Source organism: Chroicocephalus ridibundus, chromosome 3 (assembly GCF_963924245.1).
Source record: "Chroicocephalus ridibundus chromosome 3, bChrRid1.1, whole genome shotgun sequence".
Taxonomy (NCBI): Eukaryota; Metazoa; Chordata; class Aves; order Charadriiformes; family Laridae; genus Chroicocephalus; species Chroicocephalus ridibundus.
This window is the reverse complement of record NC_086286.1, coordinates 36271928-36286448: the sequence shown is the minus strand read 5'-3', so window position 1 is coordinate 36286448 and position 14521 is coordinate 36271928. Positions and strand designations below refer to the sequence as shown.

General features: G+C 56.6%; 2 protein-coding genes and 1 long non-coding RNA gene across 12 annotated transcripts in view; 2 read left to right on the top strand and 1 right to left on the bottom strand.

Moving 5' to 3' along the window:
* Positions 1 to 6092, top strand: part of SLC29A1 (solute carrier family 29 member 1 (Augustine blood group)) — a 35232-nt gene extending 29140 nt beyond the window's left edge. For all 10 annotated transcript variants that reach the window (XM_063328724.1, XM_063328726.1, XM_063328718.1 and 7 more), the window contains 10 exons: positions 43 to 215; positions 444 to 583; positions 792 to 926; positions 1102 to 1199; positions 1590 to 1680; positions 1809 to 1900; positions 2039 to 2147; positions 2422 to 2507; positions 4240 to 4439; positions 5078 to 6092. In XM_063328724.1, the coding sequence (XP_063184794.1) occupies positions 43 to 215; positions 444 to 583; positions 792 to 926; positions 1102 to 1199; positions 1590 to 1680; positions 1809 to 1900; positions 2039 to 2147; positions 2422 to 2507; positions 4240 to 4439; positions 5078 to 5189 (1236 nt within the window). In that variant the 3' untranslated portion in view covers positions 5190 to 6092. The remainder of the gene's footprint in view (positions 1 to 42; positions 216 to 443; positions 584 to 791; positions 927 to 1101; positions 1200 to 1589; positions 1681 to 1808; positions 1901 to 2038; positions 2148 to 2421; positions 2508 to 4239; positions 4440 to 5077) is intronic.
* A 287-nt stretch (positions 6093 to 6379) lies between these two features.
* On the bottom strand, positions 6380 to 7738 carry LOC134512891 (uncharacterized). The gene is made up of 2 exons (XR_010070281.1): positions 7636 to 7738; positions 6380 to 7046 (listed from the first exon to the last, which is right to left on the bottom strand). It is a non-coding gene; the product is annotated as an uncharacterized LOC134512891 (long non-coding RNA).
* A 155-nt stretch (positions 7739 to 7893) lies between these two features.
* On the top strand, positions 7894 to 14051 carry HSP90AB1 (heat shock protein 90 alpha family class B member 1). Its single transcript, XM_063328716.1, has 12 exons — positions 7894 to 7989; positions 8077 to 8223; positions 8403 to 8609; positions 8881 to 9040; positions 9241 to 9374; positions 9856 to 10173; positions 10605 to 10770; positions 10966 to 11156; positions 11432 to 11579; positions 11853 to 12121; positions 12578 to 12911; positions 13454 to 14051. Exons 2-12 carry the CDS (start codon positions 8077 to 8079, stop codon positions 13561 to 13563), a joined length of 2184 nt encoding a protein of 727 aa, XP_063184786.1. The 5' UTR covers positions 7894 to 7989; the 3' UTR covers positions 13564 to 14051.
* Positions 14052 to 14521: the final 470 nt, after the last annotated feature.

Below are 14521 nucleotides of genomic sequence, written 5' to 3'. Positions count from 1 at the left end.
GCCTTGCGGTACCTCGTCCCCACCAGGCTCCTTGTCTCGCAGTATTTCATCAGCCGCCTTGCGGATCCAGAGGAGACAAGCCACTTGTGGAACGAGACCAGTGGGGCTGCCTTGCCCCCCTCCTACCTGCAGTCCATGTTTGACAACTTCATGACACTCTGCGCCATGGTGCCCCTCCTCATCTTCACCTGCCTCAACTCCTTCATCCACCAGCGGTGAGTCCTGCCCTGTCCTTGCCCCTGGCAGCCCACACAGGACCACCCAGCCCTGGCCCGTCTTTCTGCCCTAGCACTGAGCCAAGCTGCAGCCCGTTCAGTCAAGTCAAAGGCAAAACACCAGTCTCCTGTTCTGGGGTTTGGCTGCGATTTCCACAGGAAAGCTTGGCCCCAGCATCACAGGCTTTTCGGGGATGGGTTTTCCTCACCAAGACCCATCTCTTGCAGGATTCCTCAGCAGATCCGCATCTTGGGCAGCCTGGTGGCCATTGGGCTGGTGTTTTTAATCACCGCGATCATGGTGAAGGTTGAAATGGAGCCTCTTCCCTTCTTTGTCTTTACCATGATCAGCATCGTCTTCATCAACTGTGAGTGATGCAGCAGGGGGAAGGAAGGGGGCACAGCCCCATGGCTGGGGCTGATCTCTCGGGGAGAAACGCATGAACCTCACCACGGGAGAGCCAAGGAGGAGGGCGACCTGCCTTGCCTCACAGGGCAGGGGCCTTGGCTGCCCACAGAGGTGCAATCCATCCTTGCCTTTGGTTTCTCATTTCTGCTCATCTCGCCCCTTTGCAGCCTTTGGCGCCATCCTCCAGAGCAGCCTTTTTGGGCTGGCAGGGCTGCTGCCTGCCAGCTACACAGCTCCCATCATGAGTGGGCAGGGCTTGGCGGGCACCTTTGCCGCTTTGGCGATGATCTTCAGTATTGCCAGTGAGTAATCCCTGCCCTGTGGGTGACAGGGCCGTCCCAGAGCCCTGCTGTCAACAGAATCTGCTGGGGTTGTGCTGTAGGGTTAGGTGGGAGATGGCAGCAGGGCCTCACCCCTCTCAGCCCTCATCATCTTCTTCCTTTTCCCCCCTGGTCTTCTCCCTTCCTGTGCTCCCAGTTGGCGCCCAGCAACCTGAAAGCTTCATCGGTTACTTCACCACGGCCTGTGTGGCGATCGTACTGGCAATTTTCTCCTACATCCTTCTGCCTCGCATGGTGAGACTTTGTCGTCCTGGTGGGGAAGGGTGTAGGGACACAGAACCTTTTGCATCACAGCACAAGGACCATGGCGCACTAGCACCCCAGCCTTGGCTCCTACCAGCCTCCACACCTCCTGGTTCAGGGCAAGCCCTCCCCTGTCCTGGGGAGCTCCACGAGAGAACCCCAGGAGGTCTCTGGGATACTTCCCGCTTCAGATACCCCCAATATCCTTGTGGAAACGAGGCTCTGGGTGAGCAGGAAAGCATTAGTATTGGACAGAAGTGGAAGGAATACTTTCCCCATATTGCATTTGCCCATATCACCCACATCTGCTATTACCACAGAGCCCCTGGCAGCCTTCTTTCCTTACGCATGAATGAGTTCTCCGTGGCTGTCTCTCTGCAGGATTTCTTCCGATACTACTCCATGAAGGACAAGACAGAGTACCGTGTGTACAATGCAGAGCTGGAGACCAAGAGAGACCTGATTAAGAAAGGTGAGGGGCTGAGAGGAGGAAGAGGAAGGAAAAAGAGGAAGAGCTGAGAGGAAGAATGAGATAGAAGAACTAAACTAGATCCCAGCTTTCTAGGATCTGATATGCCCTACTTGTGTCTTTCCCTGCAGACGAGCCCAATGGGATGGAGCAGAATAACTCAAAGGTCATCCCTATCCACAACCCTGATGAGAAGCCCTCAGTCATCACTATTTTTAAGAAGGTGAGTTGCCAGCAACCCCTGCCCTGCCCCTCGTCTCAGGGGATGGGCACAGGTGTAGGAGAGCATGGGGAGGAGACCAGCCCCGCACTGGTCTCTTGGCCTGTCTTTGGTACCAGCCTCTTTCTTTCACCTGCCTAGCTCTGGGTCATGGCTCTGTCTGTCTGCTTCGTCTTCACTGTCACCATCGGCGTCTTTCCTTCCATCACAGCTAAGGTGTCCACTGTCCTCGGAGAGGGAAACAGATGGGGTAAGTGTGGCCAGGGATGGGGTGGGGTAGGAGGAAACTGGGAACAAGGTAAATGGGAGAAAAGAAAGTGGGGCTTGAAGCAGTAGGTGTGCCTTAGGGAAGGAGGAAACAATGTGCATGGTCGTTTGGATGCAGACACTGGCCTGGCTGGGAGACCATTCCAGTCCTTAGTAGGAAACCAGGAGGACCTAGACCTGAAATAGAGTCTCCATGCGATTGGCGGGAGGGCCTGGGGCACCCTGGGCTTGTCAGTGACCTTCTCCCCCTTCTGCAGGTCTCTACTTCATCCCTGTTTCCTGCTTCCTGCTCTTTAATGTCTTCGACTGGACGGGACGGAGTCTCACTGCCCTCTTCACGTGGGTAAGCATGGGGCAGGGAACAAATGCCCAGGCAGACTCCATCCCCGGGCCCCTCGGCCACGGCTTTCACTGAGGCTGCCATCCATGGCTTGGAAGAAAGAGGTGCAGAGCTGACTCCTGCCTTGGCTTTAAGTCCTAAGCAGAGATTTATGGGTCAGAGCCGAGAACCAGAGTGTTGTTCTGTCCTCCTCCCACCCTTCTTTCAGCATGGCTTGGATGAAGCTGCCTCCTCCATTTCAGCCTCTGTAAACAAACCTTCACTCCAGCTATGCAAACAGCCAGGCAGGACGGCGGCAGCAAAAGAGGGTGAAAGACAGGGCAGCCCAAAATAAAACCTCTGGCCTCCACACAGGACACAGCTGCTTTAAAAAGCCTTGTCCTGGGAGCAGGGCAGAGCCATGCCATGTGGGTGACAGAGCTGTCCCCTGCCACATCCCCATGCTCTCATCTCGCCTGCCTGGCTCAGAGCTGCTGGAGCTGAGTGATGGGAGCTGTGGTGGGGGTGGGTGAGGAAAAGGGCTTTCACATCTGTGTCTCTTCCTGACCCTTCACCTACCCCCCAGGCGCCTTTTCCCCCTGTATTGTTTGGGCTGTTTGTTTAGAGAAGCTCCTCAGCACCACGTGCCATGGGGTCTGTCCGGGTCTGGCTTCCCCACGGCCTGGAGCTGCTTCTCCCTTGGCCATCACTGCTGGCTGCCCTTGTCCTTGGCCATTGGCCGTGTTGCTTGGTGTCCAGCCCGCAGCCTCCGTGGTGGGATGACCCAGCAGGAGATGTTTCCAAAACAAGACTGTGTGGAAATTCTGACTGTGTGTGGTTTGGGCCTCATTTCCCTGGTTGGGGCCCCGCTCGCTCCTTTTCTCTTCCTCAGGCACGAGAGGCTGTTGCTGCTCTTGCTGGTTTGCCCACAGCTGGCCTAACCTCAGCTTCCCCCTCTGCTCCTGAAGTGTCCCATGGCTACGCCAGCCCACACAGCTCCCAAGGCAGCTGTGGGTCTCCCCTGACCCCAGACCAGTGACCTGTCATCTGTGACCCTGGCACCTCACCAAGGTGACCCCAGATGGACCCAGCCATGTCTCGTACCAGGAGCTGCCTCGGTCACAGCTGCAGGGACAACACAGGAGGACGGTGTTTCCTTCTTCATCCCAGCCTCACGTGTCCACGGACCCCGTTGGGATCCAAGGAGACCGTAACTCAGTCCGTGCCTTTCCCAGCACTGTCCAAAACAGCCCCAGCGTAATCCCTTTCCCAGATTGCTGGACCTCACCCCGCTTAGCTGGGCCATGGCGTAGGAGGCTGAAGAGCTGGTTAAAGCCCAGTTTGCAGGCCCTGAGGTGCCAGAGGGGATTTACCTCAGCCAGCCTTGTCCTGCGCCGTGGTTCGCTGCAGGAGATTGCGTGAGCATGCACGAGGCTCTCCTGCCTGCCTGCCTGTTGTTTCCAGCAAGGGCTTAGCAGTCGCTTACAAGCCCAGCTCAGTATTTTGGCTCTAGTGCTGCTCCTCTCCAAGTCAGCTGGGACAGGACTTTCAGACCTTGTAGGACCCTCCTGACCACAGCACGCGGTGACGCTGAGATTTGTTGCAGCAGAGAAGGTCTCTCAGCAACTTTGCCCTCTCTGTGGCTCCTCCGCAGCCCTGGCGCAGTAGGGACAGCCCTGTATAGCCCCTGCCAGCATGCCATGGGATGGGGAATGTCCACTTCTCAGCTGCTCAGTGACCCGTGTTTTTCTCCCAGCCCGGGAAGGACAGCTGCCTCCTGCCAGTGATGGTGGCCCTCCGAGTCATCTTTATCCCCCTTTTCATGCTGTGCAACGTGCAACCCCGTTACTACCTGCCTGTCGTATTCTCTCATGACGCCTGGTACATCATCTTCATGATCTTCTTCTCCATCTCCAATGGCTACCTGGCCAGCCTTTGCATGTGCTTCGGGCCCAAGTAAGTAAGAGCTGGGGACAGGGGAAGGGTTGGCTACACCCCCGGATGCCAGCCCCAGCACAACTGGAGTCTGGCTCTGCCCAGCTCTGGCGTGAGCACACCCCAAGGGGATGCAGGCGCAGAGGGGGATCGCCCCACCACCTCGGGGGACACAACCCCTGTGTCCCGTCTCCAGCCTTGTGCCTCCATATCCTAGAGATGAGGAAGCTATTGTTTGAGCTCTCCGTTTCCCCCCACTGCCAGGCTGGGGAAGGGGCTGGATGCAGTGGGGATCTGGAGGGGAGCGGAGCACGGCGCAGCACCCACAGCAGGGTGAGCAGCCCTTGTCCCGCAGCACGAGGAGCCCAGCTGGGGCTCAGCCAGGCAGGCTGCAGTGCATGAGGGCAGGAGTCAGAGAGGGGTGTCCCTGGTGCCGGGAGCTTCAGGGCAGCCTGCCTGATGCACTTTTTCTTTCTCTACGAGCCCGTAATGTGGAGGCAGGCTCTTGGAGACAAGGTGGAGTTGCTCTTGCCATTCCGCTGCTGCAGAGGAGCACAGCTTCTGGCTCCTGTGGCGTCCTCCCACCTCTCCGGTGAACCCACAGCAGGGCACAGGGCACACATCCCCGAGGCCGGGTCTGACACCTATTTCTCTCCTAGGAAAGTGCTTGCCCACGAAGCAGAGACAGCTGGAGCCATCATGGCCTTTTTCCTGTCGCTGGGCTTGGCCCTAGGAGCTGCCGTCTCCTTCCTGTTCCGAATTCTCATCTAGCAGAGGCACCCAGAGGGTGCAGGGACACCGAGACACGGCTCCGCATCCTCCTCCGAGGCCCTGGATACCTCGGCACTGTGGGGAAATAACACCTCACGCCTGCCCCTGCCAAATCGCACTGCCACAGCAGACATTACACCCAGGGACGGTTCCACTCCTGCAGGGTTGGCCTGGCTCCTGCCACGCTCGGCTGTGTGATGCCTTCAGGCCTATGTGCCTTCTCCTTTCCCATGCTCTGTGTGTGTGTGCAAGATCCCTGGGATCTCACAGAGGTCCAGTCGCCTCCTACGCTGTGTTATTTCCCCAGCTCAAGGCCAAAAGCCATTGTCAGCCGCCTCCTCTGCGACAGAGTTGAAGGCTGGTATCCAGTGTTATTCCCTTTCTTGCCCTTGTCCCCAAGGCACCTAGGGACTTGCTCTCCTCTCCTTCCAGGGGGCCTGGAAACATCCCACACCACTTCTCCTGCTGACGAGACTTGCAAATGGGGAGGAGAGTCCCCGCCAGCCTCTCCATCCCCACTCTCTGTTAGGCGCGCGTCCCCCTGCCAGCAGCATCCCAGGGACACAGAGGTCTGCGTCCCACCCACATGAAAAACCAACACCATGGCTAAGCTGAGGGAAGAGATCTCCACAACCCACCTTCTCGCCTTCTCCTTTGCCTTTGTTCCCTGCTTTTGTTTTTGTCATTCTGCCATTGTTTTCTTCCCACCCCCTGGTTGTGTGACAGGAGCCCCCACACTGGGCTGCGAGAGGCAATTCCCTTCCCACACAGGCTGCCTTCCCTGCCTGCCTGTGCTGCAGGGGGGAAGCGGGGTGTCTGACCTCTCCCTTGGCTTTCCTATCCCTCGTCTGTGTAAATGTGTCTGTACAGTTGCTGTTTTCTATAAAAAAAGACCAAAACGCCCCTTTGGGTATGCGTGTGTCTCTGTCACCACAGGGGAGAGTGGGCTGTGGAGCAGCAAGGGCTGAAGGGAGCAGGCACTGGCATTTCCTGTGTCCCCTGTAGCCATCAACAGGCAGTGAAGCAGTATGTGCATCCCCTGCAGGGACAAGCGCAGTGGCTCTCTGCTACGGGGACATGGCCAGCATGGTGTCGAGGTTTTGGCCAAACCGGCCAATGGCTGGCGACAGATGCACCCCCCCAGCCTCTTGTGTACAGAGCGGAAGAGGAGAGATAAAGAGATTTACGAGTTTAGAAGAAACTAAACAACTTTAATGAGTTAGAAATTAAGATAAAAAGGAAAATAATGAAAGAGATACAGTATACACGCAACCCTATTAAGCTCTCAGGATGACGTCACCAGCAGGCACTGGGGACGTCCCAGGCCGGACTCAGCACGAGTGGGAACCGGGTTCCACAGATGGAGTCAGGAGCCCACGGATCAGGATCAAAGGCAGATGAACAGACAGGGTCCTCCTCGGACATCAGCCATTGAAGGAAGAGATTGACCCTTTGATCCCTCAGCTTTTATACTGAGCATGGGGCAGATGGGATGGAATACCCTGTTGGTCAGTTTTGGGTCACCTGTCCCGTCCGGTCCCCCCTGCAGGTGGGACCCCTCTACGCTTTTCCGCTCCTGACCCTCCCAACGGGGCAAATAACAAAATTAGCTGACTTGGGTTGTTGTAGCAGTAAGTATAAGCAAGAGCCTCTGTGCACACCATTCCTTGGCACAAACTGTCTTATCGCTCTGAACGAACCTTTTCAGACACAACATGCTGATAATTTCAGAGAGTTCGAAGACGCCTAGCTGAGAAATAAAATTACTGAACAGAAAGTTGGTTCTGCTTCACCTCAAACCAGGACACGCGGGAAGGGGGCGCTGCCCTCGGCACCTCCGACCAGGAAGGGATGCACCTGCATATTTTGGGGGGCGCCGTGAGCCGTGGCACACACCCCTGGCAGCCCCACCTTGCGCCTGGGAACAGCCGGAGTGCCACCTCCTGCTCCTGGGGGGGAACTACACCACCCTGCCAGCCGGCCTCCTCCCCTCATCGTTCCCAGCCATCATCCTTCGGCGACCCCCAGCCAAAAACTGTGGGGCCCGGGTCCCCTCATCCCACCCCCACCCCCCCCCCCAGCTTCCTCTGCCGGTCAGGCCTGTGCGCCCCCAGCCCCAATAAGGAAAATAAGGGATGAAGTTCATCTTATTGTCCTTAAGACACTAAAAAATACAGCGCATCCAACTTCCAAGGGGGAAAAGGGGCCTGCTTTGCTCTCAGACCCCCGACACGGTCCCCACCACCAGGGCCGGTCCCCTCCATCTTGGCCCCTCCTCTCCCCCAAGGCCTCCCGGTTACCCCACACGGCTCTCGGGGCAGCCGCAGCACGGAGCTGGGACAGCTGGCACCCCCCCGGGGCTGTGCGGATCCCCCCATACCCTGCCCAGGTCCGGAGATGGCCCCGCTGACCCTCACCCTCGTGGAAACCTCTGGAAGTTACTCACCACTACTGCCCATCCGCGACGGTGCTCCTCCGCTGCCGGAAAATAGTCCCCCGCCGGGACTGCCCGCCGCCCCTCGCCGCGGCGCTCGGAGGGACGCGGAGACCGCGTCCCTCCGAGCGCCGCGGCGAGGGGCGGCGGGCAGCCCCGGCCGGCAGCTGCGTGAGGCTGATGGCTGCTCTCCTGCCCCCGCCCAACCCCACACCGTTAACGGGCAACGCTGGGAGGGCCCACAAGTGATTCGGCCGCGGGCCGTTTTAAGGCGGAAGGAGACGGTTGACCGGTGCCGTATCCCGTGCCTATAAAAGGCGGCCGGTGGGCGTTAAACCTCTTTTGCCGGTGCCTGTATCCGACGCGGTAAGGCCGCTGCGCTGTCCCGAGCCGGGGCCGGTGTCCCGCTGACCTCCCTCGCCCGGTACGAACGGCCTCTTGCTTGCCTTGCACATGCCCGAGGAAGTGCGGCACGGGGAGGAGGATGGGGAGACCTTCGCCTTCCAGGCGGAGATCGCCCAGCTCATGTCGCTCATCATCAACACCTTCTACTCCAACAAGGAGATCTTCCTGCGGGAGCTCATCTCCAACGCCTCCGACGTGAGCCCCGGCCTTCCTCGTGGTTTCCTTTCTCTGTTGGTGGGGGGGGGGGATGATGTCCCGCTGGGGGTGCCCAGGTAGAGGCTGGTGCCTGGGCGACCTGCGAGGCTTGTGGTGCTGGGGGGAGGGAGGTGGCTGCTGAGGAGGGAGGCTGTGGCGAGCATCACCCTCTCCCCTAGGCGCTGGATAAAATCCGCTATGAGAGCCTGACTGACCCCTCAAAGCTAGACAGCGGTAAGGACCTTAAGATCGACATAGTCCCCAACCCCCGGGACCGCACGCTCACCCTGGTGGACACTGGCATTGGGATGACAAAAGCAGACCTCGTCAACAACCTGGGCACTATTGCCAAGTCGGGTACCAAAGCCTTCATGGAAGCCCTGCAGGTGGGTTGTGTGGGTTCCCTAAGGCCTGGGCCACAAGCTTTCACTGGGGTGTAACCCTAACCTTCCTGCCTTTTGCTGCGGGAGGTGTCAGCCTACCTAAGTGTGCTTCCCCACCTTTCCGGCAGCAGGGAGGAGCCGAGGGTAGGGCTGGCTGCCTGTTGGCGCTTGCCTCTTTTTCTCTGTATGCTGACCCAGTTCTTTGCTGCTGTGAATAAGTTGCTGGCATCTCCCGTCTCTTCACTGGTCTATCAGTCTTTCTCTGCTATCACAGGCTGGCGCAGACATCTCCATGATTGGGCAGTTTGGTGTGGGTTTCTATTCTGCATATCTGGTGGCTGAGAAGGTGGTTGTCATTACCAAGCACAATGATGATGAGCAGTATGCTTGGGAGTCGTCAGCTGGGGGCTCCTTCACTGTCCGAACTGACCATGGTACGTACAAAAAACCAAGTGTATTTCTCTGCTAGAAGTATCCCTTTTCCTGGTGCTCCCTAGAGCTGTGCTGCATTGTCAGTCACGCTTGTTAATGTTAGGTGTCAAGTACTGTTTAGGGTCAAGGAGCTGGTCCCGCCTGTTTTTTGCTCTTTAACACTATACACTGAAATGCTAATGTTTCTCTCCCCACACCGTAGGTGAGCCCATTGGACGGGGCACCAAAGTGATCCTGTATTTGAAGGAGGACCAGACAGAGTACTTGCAGGAGCGGCGTGTCAAAGAGGTGGTGAAGAAGCACTCACAGTTCATTGGCTACCCCATCACACTCTATGTACGTAAGGGGAGGACTGTGGGGACTTCCTGGAAAGCTGGAGGCAGATGTGGGTGGTATTATGAGCAGGAGCCCAGAAAAAGCAGAGTCGAGTCTTTTCTGTTCCCTGCCATAGCTCCTAGCTGCTGGTTATTGAGCAGTGGTGCTCCTGGCTCTTGTGGCCAGAGGTGGTTTGAGGCTGGGAGCTTATTGGAGGTGAAGGTGTATCTAGCCACACTTTTGGCCTTTGATTTGTGCAGCTGGAGGTAATCTAAACCAGCCATGGAGGGAGGAGCTTCCTGCCCTTTGTCTCATCTTCTCAGACACAGCTTTTGGTAGCATGAGCTGTGGAGGGACTCTGAGGGCTGGTTTTAGGAGAAGCCCTGGTTCCAGATGTTGCATTTGTTGGGAGGACACCCATTTCTCTTATCTGGAGCAAAAGGATTCCTAATAGTGGTTGCTTGGGGCTAAACCTGACTCTCGCTTGTCCCTTTCTCCACAGCTGGAGAAGGAGCGTGAGAAAGAGATCAGTGATGATGAGGCAGAGGAGGAGAAAGGTGAGAAGGAAGAGGAAGAGTCAGCATCCAAAGATGAGGAGAAACCCAAAATCGAGGATGTGGGCTCTGATGAGGAGGAGGAGGAGGGAGACAAAGGCAAGAAGAAAAAGACCAAGAAAATCAAGGAGAAATATATTGACCATGAGGAGCTGAACAAGACCAAGCCTATTTGGACCCGCAACCCTGACGACATCACCCAGGAGGAGTATGGCGAGTTCTACAAAAGCCTCACCAATGACTGGGAGGACCACCTGGCTGTCAAGGTGGGTGCTGGGCCACCCTGCCCTTCAGGGAGAGACAGAGGGCCCCTTTCCAGCCCATACCCAGAGCCAACACATGGTTGTGCCTCAGTGGGAGTGAGGGCTCTTGGGCCGCTTGGTGGTGCCCCAGCCTGCACTGGGACTCCTGTGCAGGTGGAGGGGTTGGCAGTGCCAGCCTAGAAGCAGGATGGGAGGGCGTTGGGCCTCAGAGAAGCACAACTCCTCCATCCAGGCCTGCTGGATGCCAGAGTGTGCTGTCACACAGGGGCCTGAGGAGGGGAAAATGCAGGCTGCTTGGATGATAGAGACCTTCCTGCGCCCCCCTACCAGCCCCAGTGCTGAGGAACGGCAATTCAGCCTGCGTGCAGCAGGTCCTGGGGGACAGGGTAGAAGAAAAGCACTCCAGCAGCTGTTTTTCCTTCCTGGCTCTGCAGCACTTTTCCGTGGAAGGGCAGCTGGAGTTCAGGGCCCTGCTCTTCATCCCACGCCGTGCCCCTTTTGACCTCTTTGAGAACAAGAAGAAGAAGAATAACATTAAGCTGTACGTGAGGCGTGTCTTCATCATGGACAGCTGTGACGAGCTCATCCCTGAGTACCTAAGTAAGAGCCCCTTTGCCTTGGACTCCCACTGCGGAGCTGTGACCCCCACAGCCTGTGGTACCGCTCCTAGTATAAAGCGGCTGTCTGAGGCACTAGCTGGTGCAGGTGCACAGTAGTCAGTGTCTTAGCGCTTTTCCTCCCGTGATGAAGCTTGGAGCTCTTAACCTGACTCATGTTTTCATTTCCCCTGCTCAGACTTCATCCGGGGCGTTGTGGACTCAGAAGACCTGCCTCTGAACATCTCTCGTGAGATGCTCCAGCAAAGCAAGATCCTCAAGGTGATCCGCAAAAACATCGTGAAGAAATGCTTGGAGCTCTTTGCTGAGCTGGCAGAGGACAAAGAGAACTACAAAAAATTTTATGAGGCCTTCTCCAAGAATCTGAAGGTGAGCTGGGCACCCTGCACCTGGAGGAGGGAGGGGCCCGTGACCCGTTTGGCTGAGGAGCAGGCTTGTCCCTGTGTTGTGTCTTTGCCTGGGTGCTAGGGTAGAGGGGGGTCTCGCAAGTGCCCCAAAGAGCCTTTGTGGGCAGCTGGCCCCTTGGCTGCTCTAGGCCCCGGACTCAAACAGTTAGGGGATGGGCAGAGATAGCTTTGCCTTGAGGGTGGCCAAGTGCATGCAAGTCCCATCCTGGAGGCTTCATGCATCTCTTCTGCCCCCAGCTGGGCATCCATGAGGACTCAACCAACCGAAAGCGCCTTTCGGAGCTGCTGCGTTACCACACGTCCCAGTCAGGCGATGAGGTGACTTCACTTTCAGAGTATGTGTCCCGTATGAAGGAGACCCAGAAGAGTATCTACTACATCACAGGTGAGCCAGAGCTCCTCCGTGCAGTAGTGAGGTGGAGGCAGGTTACCTGCCTATCAGCCCTAACTTCAAGCAAATTTCTCCAGGTAGGTCCTGCTGCCTTCAGCAGGCTCTCCCTGCTGAATAACAGCCCATCTCTGGGAGCCGGGGAAAGACCACCAGGTCTAGAGCGCCGGCTACAGCCTGTTTTATGCTAGAGGCTCTGAGAGACTGCTGCTGTTTGTCCTGCTGTTAACCAGCTCTTACATCTTGGTGACATCTCACTTCTATACCCAGGGGAGAGTAAGGAGCAGGTTGCCAACTCAGCCTTTGTGGAGCGTGTGCGGAAGCGTGGCTTTGAGGTGGCGTACATGACGGAGCCCATTGATGAGTACTGCGTGCAGCAGCTCAAGGAGTTTGATGGCAAGACCCTGGTATCAGTCACCAAGGAGGGGCTGGAGCTGCCTGAAGATGAGGAGGAGAAAAAGAAGATGGAGGAGAGCAAGGCCAAGTTTGAGACCCTCTGCAAACTCATGAAGGAGATCCTGGACAAGAAGGTGGAGAAGGTGAGATGGGCAAGGAGCTCAGATCAGGGCTGTGTCCTGGGCTGGAGGGAGGGGGCTGGGCCCTCTGTGATGCAGGCAAGGGCCCCAGCTCAATGCATGCCTCTGATCTCCCTCATCTCCTGCAGAGGAGCCGCTAAAGGAGACTGGAGGTCCCAGCATGCACGGCACCATCTTGCTCTAAGCAGCCAGGCTGCAGGTGATGGGCACTGACCCAAATACGTGCAGTGATGGGAGAGGGTAAGTGTGGGAAACGTGCAGTGGGTGCTGAAGGCGCTGGCTGAGCTGTCCAAACTGCTCCGTGCCACAGTCCTGGAGCTGCTTGAAGGATCTCTGCTTGCTTTGGGGTGTCCCTAAGCAAACCTTGGGCAAAGACCTGGGGTATCATGTGTGCTGTGGCTGGGCCCAGTCTAGGGCATACGGGGACCTTGCTCAGCTAACCCTCGGCTACATTGGCAGGTAACTATCTCAAACCGGTTGGTCTCGTCTCCCTGCTGCATCGTCACCAGCACCTATGGTTGGACGGCCAACATGGAACGCATCATGAAGGCTCAGGCATTGCGGGACAACTCTACTATGGGCTATATGATGGCTAAAAAGCACCTGGAGATCAACCCTGACCACCCAATTGTGGAAACCCTCCGCCAGAAGGCTGATGCTGACAAGAACGACAAAGCTGTCAAAGACCTGGTGGTGCTACTTTTTGAAACTGCTCTGCTGTCCTCTGGTTTCTCCTTGGAAGATCCCCAGACCCACTGCAACCGCATCTACAGGATGATAAAACTGGGCCTTGGTAGGTGTCCATGCAGCATCTCGGGCCTGGAGCAGGTTCTGAGAGCAGGTTATCTGAGTGGGCTAGTGTGTAATTGTCTTGGGGCAGGGGGAGGCCAGTAACGGAGCCATGCTGGTGTGTTGTGCAGAACTGGCTGTGTACGTAAGGTGGCCAGAGGCAAGTGGAAACCTGGAACAAGGTACTTTGGGAGGTCTCAGGGCTCTTGAGTGCACTGTCCTGTCCTCCACGAGGCCAGGAGCCACCATCAGGCTGCTCAGATGACAAGCTGAGGCTTTTCAGTTCTTCATAGCGAATGTCAAAAGCCTGCCATGGGAGATGTGAAACAGCTTGTGCTTGCACCCAACTTATTTCTCCAAACTGGCTTTTTTAGGCAAAAATGTAAATGATAAAGTGTTGTGGCTTGCCATAACTACTAGGTACCAATAGCCCTGTCCCTCAGGCTGTATCAGCAGGAGCCAGCCTTTGCTCTGGGAGAAGCTGTTCCTCTGAGATCACTTGGTGTCAGTTGGAGGCCTCGTATTTTCCTTTCTCTCCTCTCCCAGGCATTGATGAAGATGAGACGACTGCAGAGGAGCCCAGTGCAGCTGTCCGTGATGAAATTCCCCCGCTCGAGGGAGATGAAGATGCATCCCGCATGGAAGAGGTAGACTAAAGTAGGAGGAAGCCTCTTCCCTTACCTGCCAGGCCTCTGCCCCACCTCACATCTGCTTAGAAGGGGGTCTGCTCCCACCAGCTGCTACTGACTCCTCGGTGGTGTCAATTTTTTGGATTTGTTTGGTTGGGGTTGTTTTTGGCAGGGTGCAGGAAAGCGTGATTGCCTGCTTGTCAGTAGTGAGTTATTCAGGCAGCCCTGAGGCCTGTCTGTTCTGTGTCTTTCTGCTTGTGTTAGAACAGCTCATGGGGAGTGGAGGTGAGGAGGCATCAGGCTTCCCCTGTATCCCTGCCGTGGGTCTCCCACATTCCCAGTAGGCATCAAACTGCCCTTGTTCCATCTGGGTGGGAGAGCCCTTCCTCTGAGCTGCTGCCTCCCTCAAACCCCAGGGTAGGATATTGTATTTTGGTTGTTTTAGTTATTTTTTGTTTGATTATGTTTGTTGTTTTGTTCTACTGGAATTAAAGTATCAAAGAATGTGGTTTACACAGCAGGGTCCCTTGTGTTTCATGCCTACCATACGGAGGAAAGGTTCTTAGCCTGTGCCTGAGGCTATTGGGCCGCTGGTCTCTCCCCTTCCCTGACTGGTTTTCAGAGCCCTGCTTTAGGTGATCTCTGTCCCTTCGCTGCCACGAGGCACCATGAAGGAGATAGGAGAAACACCTGCTGTGCAGGTGGGGTCATCTCCAGCAGGCAGTAGTTGTCCACCCAGAGCGCTGCATGCCCCACAGCCTGGGAACAAACCTTTCCAATCTGCACACATCAGCTGGGCAAGCTGAGCCAGGACCTGAGCTGGTGCTGGCTGGTCTGAGTGTCCCTGGGGGCAGAAGCTGTGGCAGGAGCCACCTGTGTGTTCCCTTGCAGTGCAGAGCAGGGTGGAGTTGACAGCTCAGGACCATATTCGAGCTGCCTCGCTTCAGCTCTTAGGCCAAACTCATCTTGCTCTGTGCTCTAGACT

What these genes read in the sequence shown, in the direction of transcription:
- HSP90AB1 (XM_063328716.1), top strand. Translation starts at nt 8,077, where the DNA reads ATGCCCGAGGAAGTGCGGCACGGGGAGGAGGATGGGGAGACCTTCGCC. An exon ending in AGGACCACCTGGCTGTCAAG is followed by an intron (nt 10,174 to 10,604) that starts GTGGGTGCTGGG and finishes CTGGCTCTGCAG; the next exon opens with CACTTTTCCGTGGAAGGGCA. An exon ending in GAGTATCTACTACATCACAG is followed by an intron (nt 11,580 to 11,852) that starts GTGAGCCAGAGC and finishes TTCTATACCCAG; the next exon opens with GGGAGAGTAAGGAGCAGGTT.